The 17722-nt window shown below is 40.4% G+C and overlaps 1 protein-coding gene across 4 annotated transcripts in view; it reads left to right on the top strand.

Annotated features, from left to right (window-relative positions):
* The window catches only part of paplna (papilin a, proteoglycan-like sulfated glycoprotein), a 176805-nt gene that overhangs the window by 140271 nt on the left and 18812 nt on the right, over positions 1-17722 (top strand). For 3 of the 4 annotated variants that reach the window (XM_039741985.1, XM_039741984.1, XM_039741983.1), the window contains 4 exons: positions 3774-3911; positions 11630-11757; positions 11999-12128; positions 14887-15024. In XM_039741985.1, the coding sequence (XP_039597919.1) occupies positions 3774-3911; positions 11630-11757; positions 11999-12128; positions 14887-15024 (534 nt within the window). The remainder of the gene's footprint in view (positions 1-3773; positions 3912-11629; positions 11758-11998; positions 12129-14886; positions 15025-17722) is intronic. The other variant, XM_039741986.1, reaches the window with a different exon arrangement.

Below are 17722 nucleotides of genomic sequence, written 5' to 3'. Positions count from 1 at the left end.
AGATCATGAATGTAATAGTATTCATTCAGTGTCACAGGGTGCTAGAGTGTATCTCTGCTGCAAATGACACAAGAAGAAGACACTGCATTTATCTCATTACTCAAAGCATTAACATAGTGAATAGGAAGTCAATTTAACTAACACAAACGTGCAGCATCCACCTGGATGATGTGATGGCAGACATTATGGTACCTCACCACACTTTAGCTGTTTAGGTGGCAAAGTGGTGAGAGAGGTTGTTAGCCAGTTAGAAACTGGTGATGATTAGAGGGCCAGAATGACCAGGCCATGAATGGCTATTTTGCCAGAACATCAGGATAAACCCTGTTCTTTATGAAGGATGCCCAGAGATCTTTTATGACCACAGAGAGTCATTACTTCGGTTTTACGTCTCATCCAAAGGACAATACAATACAGTACAGTACAATTTATTTTATATAGCCCAAAATCACACAAAGGGTGCCACAATTGGCTTAAACAGGCCCTGCCTTTTGATAGCACCCCAGCCTTGAAGACAAGGGAAAGCTCCCAAAAAAAATGGAAGAAACCTCGGGGAAAGGCAATTTACAGAGAGACCCTTTGTCAGTGAGCGAGCAGTGGGTGTCAAAAAAGGGGGTAAATACAACACAAAACACGGAACAGAACACAAGTAATCGTCAAACAAGTAATCCTCAATGGTCTCCCATCCAAGTCCCGGCTGGGCCCGAACAGGCTTAGCTTCAGGTGGATGACCTCTTCTGAGGTGCAGGTGGTGTGATTGCTGGCTCAAAAGGTAGGAAATGGCTCTAAACAGGCTGTCAGCCCACTTTAGGACCCACCCACTCAATAACAGGGGCAATTTGAAATCACCAGATAATATGACCAGCACATATGGGTGTGTAGGGGAAAACTGGAGCACCAGGAGAACAAAACATGCAGGCACATGGAGTATATGAATAATGCTCAGTGAATAATCTATCCAAAATTTTTCTAAGGCAATGACACACAGAAGTAGTAAACTGGCTGTTACCATCAGAGAGTGTCCATCTCACCAAAATGCTGAAGGGTACTGCCATTGCACAGACTTTTCAAAGAGATGGCAGATGTTTGTGGTCAGGTCTTACGCAGTCAGACCATAGCTTGGGAAGGTATAAAAGGTTGTTTGATGGGTGATGGGGTCTTGTTATGTGGACAAATTGCTGGCCATAGGAGATCATTTACAAAATTCAGTAGCAGCAGTAATATGGTATATTAATTTTGATATTTAACCATTTAAATATCCAGTTGGTTACACACACAAACATACTTCAGATGTTTCTGCAGCATCTATTGACAGTCTTCGCACTTTGTAGCTTCTTATTTTTTTTTATTTTATTAACCTTTTGTATGCATTAGATACTGCCTTTCAAGAGGAATGTAAATGGTTAAGAATTCTAAAAAATACGCTGGATAATTAAACAATATTTAAAGTATCTCTGGTTGTAACCAGCCTTCAAGATCACACACTAATTGGCTTATTGTATTCAGTCATTTGCTTCTTTGTAGGCTTCTTCTAGTGCATTTCATTATAAATATTGAATGTGGGCTGCGGGGACCTCTCAGGAGATAAGGTTGTATGAAAGATATGGACCAGTCGAAAGACATAATATTTTTCAAATCTTTGAACAACATAATTCCCAAGCAACACTGTCAAAATAATGACAGATAGCACAAGGACTTTGTCTGGATCAGAGAAGATGAAAATAAGAAAAGTGAGAGAAACCACTCTCGATCATTTTAAAGTCAATGTGGCGCTCTTGTGTTTTAGCCTAAATTGACAAAAAAAAAAAACACATGAAAATGATCTCACAATGAGGCAGGATTGAGAGATCTGAAGAAAGTTTTAAACTAACCAGAGAAATTAAACATTTTCACATCATCGTTTGGTTTGAACCCTCTTTCTGTGACAAATTTCCTCTTCTGGACAAATTAAGTTCTGTCTATGGCATGTCACCCAAAGAACACAGCTAGCTACACATGTGCATTATGGTAGTAATACAGTAATATTCTATTACTGAGGCACTAACCCTCACCATAAACCTGGACAGTCATCAAAACAGCAAACAAAATAGAGGTGGCTTAGTGAAGGTCTTACACTCTCAGTAAGAAAGGTGAACACGGCAGGGCGGGCATAAAAAGAGCATCACTCTTAAAGTTTGTCCCAGAGACCTAATCAGCTGTAAATCCATTTAAAAATTTGACAAGGCTGAATGACTGGTGTAGGAATGATATTTAATAATCAATAAGGTGCCCAGCCAGTGGGACACCAGTCAATGCAGGCCTGTTATACTGTGCTCACCCAGAGGGGCACCAATAAATGTGGGAAATGGAAAGGTAAGTTTTAACTTGGTTCATTAATGATCAGTCACCTCCTAATACATCCAATAATTTGTTAAGGCTTCTACTTTATTTACCTTACCTTTCTATACTGGAGGAGGGGTTCTACAGCCTTTAGATTTATATCAAAGTAACTGAAGCTCACTTTATTGATAAACAGAAGGATTATAGAAATGATCACTGTACACACTGTATATGTTGACATATAAGACAGACAAGCATCTAACATAGAGAGGCCTGCTGTTTAGTGGCTACTCAGAGTTTTGATTTATCTTAGCACAGATAAACAGTTTAACAGTAACATATCTTTAAAGATGATGTTCAATGTTTTGTGGAGCTACTACCTTGTTGTTGCTTCAAGTTCAAATAGAGGATTCATCATGCATTGGAGTAGGCGCTTTCTCTTTGCTGCATGATCCTTTATTTCTGGTGTTCTGTGATTGCTGCTTTCTCAGTTTGTTTTCTGCCATAAGACAGTGTGTTGTCTTCAACTTAGGGAAGACCATTACTCTTTCTGGCACAATGGTGTAGGTGTTGAAGTTCCCTTATTGATGTTATGGCTGCTTCTCAGTCTTTTTGGCCCACAGCATGGCTTGGCAGAAAGATGGTCAACATGTGATTCTCAAAGAAGTTATCAGCTCTCCAAACATAGAATGGCTCATCAGCTTTATGTTTCTGTCAGAAGATTCAGAAGGTCATTTTGCAGATTTTTCTCCTCCCTGAGTGAGAGTGTGCAGCAGAATATTCTCAGATGGGATGAGTGTAATTAGTTTTAAAGGGAAGTATAATTTCTCCTGATTGGATTAAAGCCACTTCCAGTTACAAAATCAATGTACATTTTCATAGGCAAGTTATTCTGCTCATCAGTGTTGTCAGCTCCCTTGAATTTTACCTCTTTGTGTCCATTTTACACCTTCTGACTCAAGAAGCCTGCAGAGGAGCCTCTGAAGAGATGTCCATTCAACTCTAATTAACATCTTTGTTATATGATGATGTCCAGGCAGATCCTGGTGCCAGCTGGAGTTCAGTCATTTAGTTTGGAATGCAAGTGGGGGAAGGCACAGCTGGATGTCTTCTAAATCTGCTTCCTTAACCAGCCTGGTGTGACACTACGGCCTGGCCGAATGGGCAGCGCCCATGTCGTCCTACACTGGACAGTTTGTTAGTGGTCTTGGCCATTCCTGGTTTCTGTCTGCACTGTACATGTATTTGGTTGTTTTATGCCTGGGACCTCGGTTGTAATAAGATATTTTTTTTTTGGTTTTATTCAGTAGTAATAGTCTTCCTATGCAGAATTCTTTCAGAGAAAGTGTTTTGTGTGTTTTATTTCTCTATATAGATACCACAAAACAGAAATCCACCCCAGATTAAATTACTGTTTCTCTTAAGTAATTGTCTTCTTTCCCTCCACCCCCAAGGCTATCCATTGATAAGTCTGGTCCTTCATCAGTCACAGGAAGGCCCGGCCAAATGGTAAGACTTCCTTGCAGGTTCTCTGCCAGTTCCTCTGTGAATGTTGAGTGGAGAAAGGACAGTCATCCCATCCCGTCCTCCAGGTAGGAGCCGTTTTCTTCTGTGTTTTATTCCTTAAATGGTATGTGAGCTCTCATTTCTTTACTTGCAGCAGCGTTCTTGCCACTTGAAGAACTAATACTTTGAAAATTATAATTCTTTTCATCTCTTGTAGTAATATTTTACATTGTCTTTAAGAATGTGCTTGTAAAATTGAACAAAAATTGTGTTTTTCCGGCAGAATTTATTTTCAAATCCAAACATAAAGAGATACATTCTGGGAATGGCATTCATTTATTTGGGAACCTCTAATGTAAAAGATTTTTTTTACAGCATTTAAATCACTTTTTGTAGAAATCTTCACATGTACATAAACTCACTAGAGTTTTTTCATGTCTGTCTTCTGGGTGCTTTTTGTTATTTGGCGTTTAGTAACGTGAGCCTGAAGGACCATTAAGTGACACATCTCTAGGCATGTCTGCTTTGGTGCTTTCTCTGCAGCATTATAGGTTTTCATTCAGGAAGTCTTCAGACCCCTCCACTTTTTGCACACTTTATGCTGGTGTACATTTAAATTTAAATAGATAACTGGACATCATTGCCCTTCAATCTCCACTTAATAACCCATTATGACAGGTGAAAACATTTTGAAAAAGCTTTGCAGATTTACGGTATATACTCGCGTATATGTTGGGTCTTGAAACCTGAAAAATTGATCATAAAATCAGACCCTGACTTGTATGCCCATTCAAAAATGCGACACATTTTTTTTACATCTTCTTGCCTCCTCCAATCTCACACCAGTTTCTCAGACGCATCGAATTTTGTTGCAGCAGTGCAGTTACCAATTTCTTTCACCACTTCAATGACTTTTAATTTAAAACCAGCTTCATATTTTTTCTGATTGAACACTCCATTGTAGATAAGGGATGCTCTTACGATAAAGGTGTATGAGAGTGCATAATACAAAAAACACAAAACCATGCAAACATTGCTTCAGAATAATTCTGGTATTACTGTGTGGTCACATAGGCACACTACATAGAAAAAATGACAGTGTGCTCCGTGGTTACTCTCTCAGGTGGGCGTTAGCGTAACATAATCTCTTGGACCAATAGCAGGAGTTTTCTGCATTCGACTTATACGGCCGACATTATAAAATACTGGAAATTATACGGTAAAATCAAGTCCTTACTTATCCGTGGGAGAACTTAAACATGAGTATATATGGTATTCGGCGTTGAAAACATAAATCTTTCCTTCATAGAATTTCTCAGAGCCTTAATTCAGAGTTTTGTAGAAGACCTTTTGGCAGCAATTCCAGCTTCTTGGGTAAGCTTTGTACCCCTAGATTTGGGTAGTGATCCATCAGATCCACCCTAGCTGTGTTAGGCTGGATGGGAAGTCTGTATCAGCCGCCAACTTTTAACTGTTTTAACTTTTTTTAACTGTTGTGTGTATGTTGATTATGTAACTTATAATTGGAAAGTCACCAAAACTGGAATCAGATTCCTTGTATGCATGCATACTTGGCCAATAAATCTGATTCTGATCTTCCGGTCTCTCCATATGTTCTATGGGGTTTAGGTATGGGTCACTCAAGGACAGAGACTTGTACCAAAGCCAATCCAGTGTGGTTTTGGCTGTCTGCTTCAGGTCATTGAACTGTCACCCGTGTCTGTGGTGAGGTGCACTCTTGAGTAGATTTTCTTCAAGGACCTCTCAGTGTTTGGCTGCACTCATCCTTCCCTCAGTTCTGACCTGTCACCCTGTCCCCATAGCATGGTACTGCCACACCATACTGTACCATAGGGATGTTATTAGGCAGGTGATGAGCAGTACCTGGTCTTCTCCAGACGTAGTCCTTGTAGATTTATCCAAAGATTTCAATTTTTGACTCCTCAGGCCAGAAAATCTTTTACTGTTTGGCAAACTCCAAGCAGGAGTTAGACACTTTATCATAAAAGGTTGATTGATGGGATGCTGCCGAGATGGCATACTTACTCGCTCTCCTCTCTCAGCAGGAGAGTCCTGAAGTTCTGTTAGAGTAACCATTTGGTTTTTGGTCACTGTTGCAGAAAACAACAACAACAACATTTATTTATATAGCACATCTTCATACAAAAAATTTAGCTCAAAGTGCTTTACATAATGAAGAATAGAAAAATAAAAGGCACAGTAAGAAAATAAAATAAGTCAACATTAATTAACATAGAATAAGAGTAAGGTCTGATGGCCAGGGAGGACAGAAAACACAAAAAAAAATCTCCAGACGGCTGGAGAAAAAAATAAAATCTGCAGGGATTCCAGACCATGAGACCGCCCAGTCCCCTCTGGGCATTCTACCTAACATAAATGAAGCAGTCCTCTTTGGATTTAGGGTTCTCACGGAAGGACTTGATGATGATGGTCATGTAGACTTCTGGCTTTTAGTCCATCAATGTTGGAGCATCATGATGCTTTGAGTAGGTGGTGGTGGTGCAGACTGTATTTGCCTGGCGAATTCCTATTGGCAGGCTATTCCAGATTTTAGGTGCATAACAGCAGACGGCCGCCTCACCACTTCTTTTAAGTTTAGCTTTTGGAATTGTAAGGAGACACTCATTTGAGGATCTAAGGTTAAGATTTGGAATATAGGATGTCAGACATTCCGATATATAAGATGAAACGAGATTATTTAAGGCTTTGTAAACCATAAGCAGTGTTTTAAAGTCAATTCTGAATGACACAGGTAACCAGTGTAGTGACATCCAAACTGGAGAAATGTGTTAGGATTTTCTTTTCCTAGTTAGAATTCTAGCAGATTCATTCTGCACTTGTTCCAAACGATTTATGTCTTTTTTGGGTAGTCCAGAGAGTAGTGCATTACAGTAATCTAGTCGACTGAAAACAAAAGCGTGAATTAATTTCTCAGCATCTTTCAGTGATATAAGAGGTCTAACTTTTCCTATGTTTCTTAAGTGAAAAAATGCTGTCCTTGTGGTCTGATGAATATGCGATTTAAAATTCAGGTTACAGTCAACAATTACCCCTAAGTTTTTTACTTCCGTCTTGACTTTTAATCCTAATGCATCAAGTTTATTTCTGATAACCTCATTGAATCCATTATTGCCAACCACTAAAATTTCAATTTTCTCTTTATTTAGCTTGAGAAAATTACTATTCATCCATTCAGAAATACAATTAAGACACTGTGTTAGTGAATCGAGAGAATCTGTGTCATCAGGTGCTATTGATAAGTACAGCTGTGTGTCATCAGCATAGCTGTGGTAGCTCACGTTGTGCCCTGAAATAATCTGACCTAACGGAAGCATATAGATTGAGAAGAGCAGCGGACCCAGGATAGAGCCTCGAGGAACACCATATTGGATATCATGTGTCTTTGAGTTATGATTACCACAACTAACAAAGAATTTTCTCCCTGCCAGGTAGGATTCAAACCAATTTAGGACCCTGCCAGAGAGGTCCACCCATTGACTAAGGTGATTTCTAAGAAAATTATGATCAATGGTGTCAAATGCGGCACTCAGATCTAGGAGGATGAGAACAGATAAATGGCCTCTGTCTGCATTTACCCGCAAATCATTTACTACTTTAACGAGTGCAGTTTCTGTGCTGTGATTTGTTCTAAAACCCAACTGAAATTTATCAAGAATAGTATGTTTATTGAGGTGGTCATTTAACTGCATAATGACTGCCTTCTCTAGAATTTTACTTCTTTTACTTAGAAGGGCAGGTTAGAGATGGGTCTAAAATTTTCAAAAGCAGAGGGGTCAAGATTATTTTTCTTGAGTAGGGGGTTTAACTACAGCAGTCTTAAGACAGTCTGGGAAGACCCCCGTATTTAATGACGAATTTACTATGTCAAGAATATTATCAATTGGCACGCCTGATACTTCTTTGAAAAAACTTGTTTGTAGAAAAGACTTAATAAATAGAAAAAGCCTTGAGTCATCAATATTAATGAAATCCAAGGACATTTTTCTTTACACCAACTGATGGAGGCTCACTGTGTGAACAGCAAGACTCTCCATAGTAAGTGTGATTAGTCTTAAGAGAACAGCTTCTGTTAAGCTTATTTGCATACAGTAGCTAGTAAGCATTTCAGTCCCACCAATGACCACTCAGATACACAGTACATTCTAGCCAATGAATAACCTCCAAAGGTACCAAAATAAGTTAATCATTAAATGTCTTGTCGAAACATTTGGTTTACAGAACTTCTTATATGTGAACTGTTATCACAGAACAAAGCACAAAGTTAAATGTTACATATGATCTCATTTCCTAATATAAAGTGTTACGTTCAAATGATGTCAGGATGTCCCAGCTTAACAGGTAGGCAGTGTCAAACACTTTTTTTCTTTTCCCTTATAGTCACCTCCCTGACCAATGCCCTTCTTGCCTAGTTACTCTGTTTAACTGGACAGCCGACTCCAGGAGGGGTGCTGGTGGTTCCAGTCTTCCTCCATTATGTAATTGTCGTCAGTCCTTCTATACACGTATGCTCTTCTAATGTCCAATCAATTTACTTTGGTACTGGTGCACTCCGATCAAGTTCTAGAAACGTCTCAAGGAGAATTCAGGCAAACGGAAGGCACATTAGCAGAACTTCCAGTTTAAATACTTCTATGAAGGAGAGATTTCAGTTTTTGATTTTTAATAAAACTAGGGGGCTTTGCCCCCTGCTTTCTTCGCTCTCCAGCCCCCAAACCAACGCTACGCGCTAGCCTCTTTGCAATTCAGCCTCTCACGTATGGGGATGCGGATGTACAATTTAAACAGATTTTTATTTTCCTGAGAATTGTTACATATGCATAACAGAACTCTTTTACATTACAACGAGCAATTAACCATATTAAAAAAGTGTAAAACATAATAATTTGAAATTAAATTATATGTCATGTTGCATTAGAGTTATTCACTGTGTAATACAATTTCATTCTGCTAGGATTACCCATGTACAGTAGACCTCCGCGAAGTTGCGGTTCAGGGTTCACAGACTCAGTCATTCGCAGATTTTTTTCTTAGAACCTAACTACTAATTGTTAGCGGAAAGCGCAAATATCCTCCGCAATTTTTTATGCCTTTTTTCATGGCAATACTGTGCTGTAGAGAGAACAGAAAACAACCACTGAGGGAAATGCGGTTTGGGATGGTGAAAGTAGCCAACCCGAGAACATTATTCATTTCTCCTTCCTGCTGATTGATTGCTGCCCTGTGACGCGTCTCCAGGTGAGTGGGTTTATCACCGCTGAGGGAAATGCGGTTTGGGATGGTGAAAGTAGCCAATCCGAGAGCATTATTCATTTCTCCTTGCTGCTGATTGATTGCTGCCCTGTGACGTGACTCCAGCTGAGTGTCCTCGTATTTTCCATTTTGTTATTGTATTCATTTTGTTATTCTTAAACGCACAAGATGTTGCCGAATCACCCTGCACCTTCTAAGGCTTCTGGCACTGAGCCTAAGCACCAGAAGAAGTTTAAAACACTCCAGGAGAAGGTTGAACTACTGGATTTGCTCCGGGAACTAAAAAGTTATGCTGCAGTAGCACGCCACTATGGCATTAATGAAAGCACTGCATGCTACATAAAGAACGAAGCAGTGATCTGGAGTACCGTATCTGCAAGTTTCTGTGATAGTGCCAAAAAGGTAACGACCGTAAGGAATAAAAATATTGCCAGGATGGAATCTGCCTTGGCAGGAAGAAGAACATACCTTTGGACGGTAACATCATCTGTGAGAAAACACAGAAATTGTACCAGCAGTTCTCTACAGGAGACAATGTAGCAACTTCCCATCACAATGTTCCTGAAACCTATAAAGAAAAGCTGGCATGAAACCCAGCTGGCATGAAACCCAGAAGAAGACCCGTCCAAAGATACGACAACTCCTGAAGTTCCTGAAGAAGAGGTGCCACCCGAGGAGTTTTAAATCCTCTGCATCGTACTGCACAGTTACTTCATCATCATCATCAATATCATTCATCATTGGTGAGTACCCGTAGTACATTTTACTGTCTTTTAATTAAATGAAATTATGTATTTATTCTGCTTATAACAAAGAAAACGACGGCACATACCAAAGAAAATGCACTTGCATGAATTACAGTACGTATAGCAGTGACAATGGTATTTTACATTCTAGCACCGTAGATGGGTTTACCTTTACATTCTGTTTTTAGGTAATGTATTAATGTATTAAGCTGAGTTTGCAATGAAATCAAAGTGCTTTGGGGGCATTTAGGGTTTAAACTATAAAAATAGACATTTAAAAGGCATTTTTTAATCACATCCAAAAGTAAAAAAAAAAACAAAAAACTTTTATGGACAGAATTTCTAGGCGCAGCCAGGGTGTTGAAGGGGTCCGGTTTGGTGGACTCAGGATTGGGTCACTGCTTTTTGCAGATAATGTTGTCCTGTTTGCTTCATCAGGCTGTGATCTTCAGCTCTCTCTGGATTGGTTCGCAGCTGAGTGTGAAGCAGCTAGGATGAGAATCAGCACCTCCAAATCCGAGACCATGGTCCTCAGCCGGAAAAGGGTGGAGTGCCCTCTCAGGGTTGGGGGAGAGATCCTGCCCCAAGTGGAGGAGTTCAAGTATCTCGGGGTCTTGTTCACGAGTGAGGGAAGAATGGAGCGTGAGATCGACAGGCGGATCTGTGCGGCATCCGCAGTGATGCGGGCTCTGCGTCGGTCTGTCGTGGTGATAAAAGAGCTGAGCCGTAAGGCAAAGCTCTCAATTTACCAGTCGATCTATGTTCCTACTCTCACCTATGGTCATGAACTATGGGTAGTGACCGAAAGAACGAGATCGCGAATACAAGCGGCTGAAATGAGTTTCCTCCGCAGGGTGTCTGGGCTTTCCCTTAAAGATAGGGTGAGGAGCTCAGTCATCCGGGAGGGGCTCAGAGTAGAGCCGCTGCTCCTCCGCATCGAGAGGAGTCAGATGAGGTGGCTCGGGCATCTGATCAGGATGCCTCCTGGACGCCTCCCTGGTGAGGTATTCCGAGCACGTCCAACTGGGAGGAGGCCCCGTGGAAGACCGAGGACACACTGGAGGGACTATATCTCCCGGCTGGCCTGGGAACGCCGTGGGATTCTCCCGGAAGAGCTGGAAGAAGTGGCCGGGGAGAGGGAAGTCTGGGCCTCTCTGCTTAAGCTGCTGCCCCCGTGACCCGACCTCAGATAAGCGGAAGAGGATGGATGGATCCAAAAGTCGCGGTTTTTCACAATTCGCGGGTGCTCTCTGCAAATTTTGGGGGTGCACTGTACTCATTTTTTCTATTGATAACCCTTTGTGATGAAATTCTTTAATAACATTTGGACATAATAAATCTTTAATTGGGAACTTAAAGTGAGGAAAATGTTAAAATTTATAAGAGCAGATTTATAAGAGCTGATAGAGCATAAAATGTGTCTGACAAAAGCATTCACATGAATGAGAGTTGAGATTACCATTTGTGTGGTTGAATATGGTTGAAAGGAGGACAGGACTTGAAAACATATCTCATGGCAAAAGTCTCAACTCGTGGGACTTGAAAAAGTCTTCCAAAAAGTCTTGTCGCGTTGCAGGATTTTATTATTTAATAGAGAGATGTTCCAACCTTTCTGAAAATATGTTTTAATTAAATAAAAATAAAATGTACAACACAATAAAGTGTGCAGAAAGTGAAGGGGTCTGGATGTGCACTAAATCCAGTGTAAGTAGCCTTCACTACCTCTGCAAACACACGACTGATCTCACGTCACATCATCTTCTCAGGTACAACCAGGAGCCTGATGGTACTCTGGTCATTGATCCACTTACAGCCCAAGACTCTGGATGGTTAATGTGTGTCATTTCAGATGGGAGGGAAAGAGACCACCATTTCATTCACCTGTCTGTCTCAGGTAACAGTTTTATTTATTTTTTTCAAACTTTGATTTACGTATATGTATGTTAGAAGAACATGTTAGATAGAAAGGTATTAGCATCCCATTAATGAGTCCTAAAAGAAAACATTTTAAAAGTAGCAAAATAGGTTGTGTTTCTTTTTCTGTGGAAATATTTTTTAATGTTCTTAAGCATTGAACAAATGCAAAAAACAATAAATCCTGACTTCCTAAACTGTACCCTGTGTTGTGGTTTTAGAAGATGCCCGTCCTACGGTGTTACCCTCGAAGCAGCAAGGAGGCAGCTTTGTGTCTGGACAGGCGGTGGACCTTTCTCCTCAGAACACTCCATCAGTAGTGCCACGGCCATCACATCAGGGGTCTCACAGGTGGGCATTATTAATCAGTTTGTGCTCCTCTTGACTTTAAATATGTTTTGTTTGAACTGCACACACCCAGTTTTTCAGTCAGGGTCTTCAGGATTTTTAGTTTCTTTGAGTGTTTTCAGTAATGACTGTCACACATCTAGACGCGTGCCTTTTACACTGCACAGTTCATTTCAGAAAGTAATTGGCTCTAAAATTGGAAAAAATCAAGTTCAATGGAAAAACAGGTTAATAGATAGATACTTTATTAATCCCCAAGGGGAAATTCACATGAAGTTGTAAAAGAATTGACTTGTGCCTGTTGGTGGCCTATCAGCCTCCTGTATCTTTTCACCATTTTAATTGCCTCTGATGCACCACACATAATGTTTAGAGTTCTTATTTTATATTAAGATATTGTGCCTTTTCTTCTATGGACATTGCAGTTATTTTTCTGTCTAGATGATGGGGTACATCTTCATTGAAAAACATTCATACATACTTGCATAGCACACTTTTGATTTTTAAAGGCACTTCTGTATACATCATCCTCACTGATTCAGTAGCCATTTTCCACGTTTCAACAGATTAGCTATTTCCCCACCAAACCCTCTACCTCCCCTCTTTATAGTCTTTGTGATTCATTGAGTCGGTACCCATTCTTTCAATATTGTTTCACACGGCCTCTGACCCCATTGTCTTCCGTTTCCCTCTCTGCCTCATCAGTTCCATCTCCATCTTGGTCATCCTCTGCCTCTTGTGCCAAATGATCTCAGTCTACTCAGCACAACACTTCTGACCTCCATTCTGTCTGTTAACTCGACATTAATCTTCTTTCACTGCATAGCACTCTGCACATCCACCTGATCGTCCTTGTGTCCATTCTTTCTAGATTTGCTTCATGTTTTGACTACCTTGGCCGTGTCTGACTCTCATGTAGCACACTACAGCATAAATGTTACTCTCTTCTTGAGAAGTGAAAATCAGGGGCAGCTTCATCCACACATCCAGACATCTCTCACTGTTGTCATTACTGCTACACCACCTCCTGTACTCATCACCTCATTAGCAGAACTTTTTGATTTCCTTCAAAACACCTCTATTGCTTATATATAAATGGACACTTTCTACTTCAGTTTTCTTCTTCTGCCTCCTGACACTTTGCGAGGTCAGTGCATCATCACAGGGCTGTAGTGGCCATGCGCAGAACTTTCATACCATGTGTACTGTAAGCATATCACATTTTACACCACTGCTTTGTGAATTCGTGATTTGACTATCCTATCAGAAGTCTAGCGAGATTTGCACCCTATGTGCATTAAAAAAAATAAAAAAAAACGGATAGTATTTTCACTTGAAGGGTACATTAATTGACAATGATGAGAATATTATGAAAGTTCCTTGTTGTTCTGTTATACATTCATTGCATGTTGTTCCTTCACTGCCAGATTAAGTGTGTTATGCTCTTCACTATACAGGTGGTGGTGGGCATGTTGATCCCCTCGTCATCGGCTTGGTACCGTTTAGAGAGGCTCAAACAGAGAGGTGCTGGTAAAGAGTAGCTCAGTAGTGCTCACCAGTCTTTGAGTCCCGGCGGCTGAAGCTCCTGTCCCACCCTTTAATTAGCTGTGTTTCAGAGCTACGACCCCAAAGAATCTTTAAAGGAAGGACAAGAACGAAACCCCATGAGACCCTGTGAAATAATAACAATAACAAAAGATTTATTACTCTTTACACATTGTTTCTGTTGTCTTGATGGAAGATTGAAAGTGTGAAGAACAGAATGGAAACAAATGTGATAGCTTACATGGACACCCACCGCGTCATGTGGCTTTTGCAAGAGTTACATCAAATAAAGCTGTGTGGCATGGCCAGTTACTGCCCCCAAGATTTTATTTATATTTATTTTTATTTATATTTATTTAACATTTTTGTATTTTATTTCCTACTTATTGCTATTCTGTTGGCCATTTGCTGTGTGTTGTTTGTGGCTGCTGTTCCATCTGCTTTGTTCATTGTGCAGCGGTTAGCACTTCTACCTCATAGCTACGGTCTTATTTTTGGCCACAGTAATTGGCAGATGCTTTACTAGTCCTTCAGGGACACTTGATTGACCACTGCACCATGATAGATCCCTCAAAACTTGTTCACTGTCTTCTTCCCCATTGACTTGAATGCATTTCAGTGAATTTGGTGAAGTCCCCGAACATTTTTGCAATTGTGCTGCACTCGCGCTAAAGCCAACTCTGCAGTGTTCACTCAACACTCACCATCAACTTATGACACAACATTCAATTTCATTTAATTAAAAATGAAATTAGTGTCCAGCCTTCTTCCCTTGCTGTGGCTCAGGCTGGGCCCACTCTCTCATCTCTTTATGTGGGGGGCTCCCAGCAGTCCAGTTCCTGGCACGTGTCTCTCGTGATTCTGGGTATAATCCTTATGTGGATGACTTACCATCTAAGGTTGATTTTGGAAAATGTGTGAATAACAGAAAAAGCTTATGTGATCTTGGAATAATTTACCGTACAGAATACCAGCTTATTTTATTTGTTTCTTTATGCTGTCAGAATTATGTTACTGAAATGATGAGCATTGACTGCTAAGGAAACTTGCTTGTTTATGTGTAAAAATGGTGAAGTCTTAAAATAAAAAACGTGAAATCAGACTACAATGTTGTTCTTGATGGTCTCCTGTTGTCTTTCTAAAGCAGCTGGGAAGCTTTAAAGGGTTTTCTTTAAAAATGTCAAACTGTGAGTCACATCCTGAATTTCTTTTATAGGCAGATCATTGATAAGTCAGGCCCATCGACGGTGGCAGGAAGACCCGGCCAGACAGTGAAGCTGGCTTGTAAGATCCCCTCCTCTTCTGATGTTATTGTCGAATGGAAGAAAAACGGCCACCTGCTGACGTCTCCCAGGTAGGCTGCTGAACTTCACAAATTTCACCCAACTCCTGTGTAGCTTTCTGAATGTAACTAAGGTGGAACTTAGCTTATATATTAATTATTTTCTTTAAATTTAATGATAAGATATAACCACACAATTACTTGTTTTTACAGACACCAATTAAAAAAAAACAAAAAACGTCATGGTTCTGTTTGGATTCCTTATTTCACTGTTAAAAGTGAATGATAGCACACCTTTAGAGCCAATATTTTGAATATGACAATATTTGAAATGCTAACCAAACCATTCAGATCAAACAGACCAGGGTCAAAAGATTTTGAAAAACACCGGTTGATATTCCTGTTCCGAAAATTCTAAAATGTTCCAAAATCCGAAACGTTTTGAGTGCAATGTGACACAACCTATATTGCCTTTTCTGCTGAGCGGATATGAACAACATGTGTGCAGATTCCTTCTTCTTATTCTTCTTTCAGCTGCTCCCGATAGGGGTTGCCACAGTGGATCATTTTCTTCCATATCTTTCTGTCCTCGTCATCTTGCAGTTTCACACCCATTACCTGCATGCCCTCTCTCACAACATCCACTAACCTCTTCTTAGGCCTTCCTCTTTTCCTCTTCCCTGGCAGCTCTATCCTTAGCATCTGTCTCCCAATATACTGAGCATCTCTCCTCTGCACATGTCCAAACCAACATAATCTCGCCTCTCTGACTTTGTTTCCCAACCGTACAACTTGAGCTGACCCTCTAATGTCCTCATTTCTAATCCTGTCCATCCTCGTCACACCCAATGCAAATCTTAGCATTTTTAACTCTGCCACCTCCAGCTCTGTCCCCTGCTTTCTGGTTTAGTGCCACCGTCTCCAACCCATATAACATAACTGGTCTCACTACTGTCCTGTAGACCTTCCCTTTCACTCTTGCTGGTACCCGTCTGTCACAAATTACTCCCGACACTTCTCCACCCATTACACCCTGCCTGCACTCTCTTTTTCACCTCTCTTCCACAATCCCCATTACTCTGTACTGTTGATCCCAAGTATTTAAACTCATCCACCTTCGCCAACTCTACTCCCTGCATCCTCACCATTCCACTGACCTCCCTCTCATTTACACACATGTATTCTGTCTTGTTCCTACTGACCTTCATTCCTGTCCTCTCTAGAGTATATCTCCACCTCTCCAGGGTCTCCTCAACCCGCTTCCTACTATCGCTATAGATCACAATGTCATCAGAAAACATCATAGTCCATGGGGACTCCTGCCTAATCTCGTCTGTGCAGATTTCAAATGGATTTATTCATTCTGAGCTTTGGCCTGGCGCCTCTGTGAAGCAACAAGAGCCACAAAGCTGTGACACACAATCAACAACTGGGGTTGGGGTCTTCAGTAAACCAGCAAGCACCACAAGGCACCGCCATACGGTAAAGGATCTCTCGGTCCCTCGTGAACTGTTGTGATGTGGGAAACAATAACACCAAAACAAAGAACACCAGAGCAGGGGTTTCATTTATAAAAGTTTGCTTTGATTTGAGTGTTAAAATATGCAAATCCCAAAAAATAGGAAAGTGCATATGCCAAAGAAAAAATCCAGTTTATAATTGTTATAGACCAGGGGTGGGCAATGTCGGTCCTGGAGAGCCGCAGTGGCTGCAGGTTTTTGTTCCAACCCAGTTTCTTAATGAGAAGTCAATTATTGCTGAAGGAGCACTTATTGCTCAAGTGACATTTTGATGGTTCATTTTAGTGGTCTCACTTGTTAAGGTTCCCCACCATTAATTGCTTATTTCAGTCTTAAACAGCTGCATTCATTGTTTTAATGGTTCCATTTTAGCAATGAGAAATAAAAGACAAAGTAGCCAGCAGTTCTCAATCTAGCTTGTTTCCATTTACATCAGTGTGTGTTCATCACACATTGTGTGATTTAATAAAACACTTAGAAAGTGTGAAGACTGAAAATAATCTGTATTAGGCTTCAAATCGTTTGGGTAATATCCTTGGAAAAAAGGAAAAAAAAATCTATAATACAAGAACCTTAAACTGCAGACTAACAAGACATAAAATTAAATAAGGTCTGAGATTGGCAAGGATTGGTTTCTATTTAAGCAATTGGTTTGGAATGAAAACCTGTAGCCACTGTGGCTCTCCAGGACTGACATTGTTCACCCCTGTTATAGACAAACACTGGACATAGCTCCTCGTCAGTCGCTTAATGGCTTCCAGCACAGCAGACCTGATGAAGTGAAGCTTGGCTGAGATGTTCCTGACTTGTCTGCCAGTTCCTTGAGAAGTGACAACTGATAACCGATATAAACTGACAAAAAAACAAAAAAGTTCTTCAGTGCAAATATGCAACATTGCTCCTCTTAAAAAGGAGCTAAAATCCCATCTGCACATCATAGTCATCACTGATGAGGTTTGTCACATCAATGCAGATTATAATGATGACTCAGTAATATAAATTATTATATACCTGAGCTGTCATTTAGCTGATCTAGCTGCATTACTTACTTGATCAAACATGTATTCCCAAGATGTCTCATTATGCTAATACAGTACTGTGCAAAAGTTTTAGGCAGGTGTAAAAAAAAATGCTGTTTCATGTCATGGCAAGATTGAGCACAGCAACAACACACAAGGTAGTTATACTGCAAGGTCTCTCCCAGACAAAGATTTCAAAGCAGACTGGGGTTTCAAGATGTGCTGTTCAAG

Source organism: Polypterus senegalus, chromosome 18 (genome assembly GCF_016835505.1).
Source record: "Polypterus senegalus isolate Bchr_013 chromosome 18, ASM1683550v1, whole genome shotgun sequence".
NCBI lineage: Eukaryota > Metazoa > Chordata > Cladistia > Polypteriformes > Polypteridae > Polypterus > Polypterus senegalus.
The sequence above is the reverse complement of the archived record's forward strand: the minus strand, read 5'-3'. Positions and strand labels throughout refer to the sequence as shown.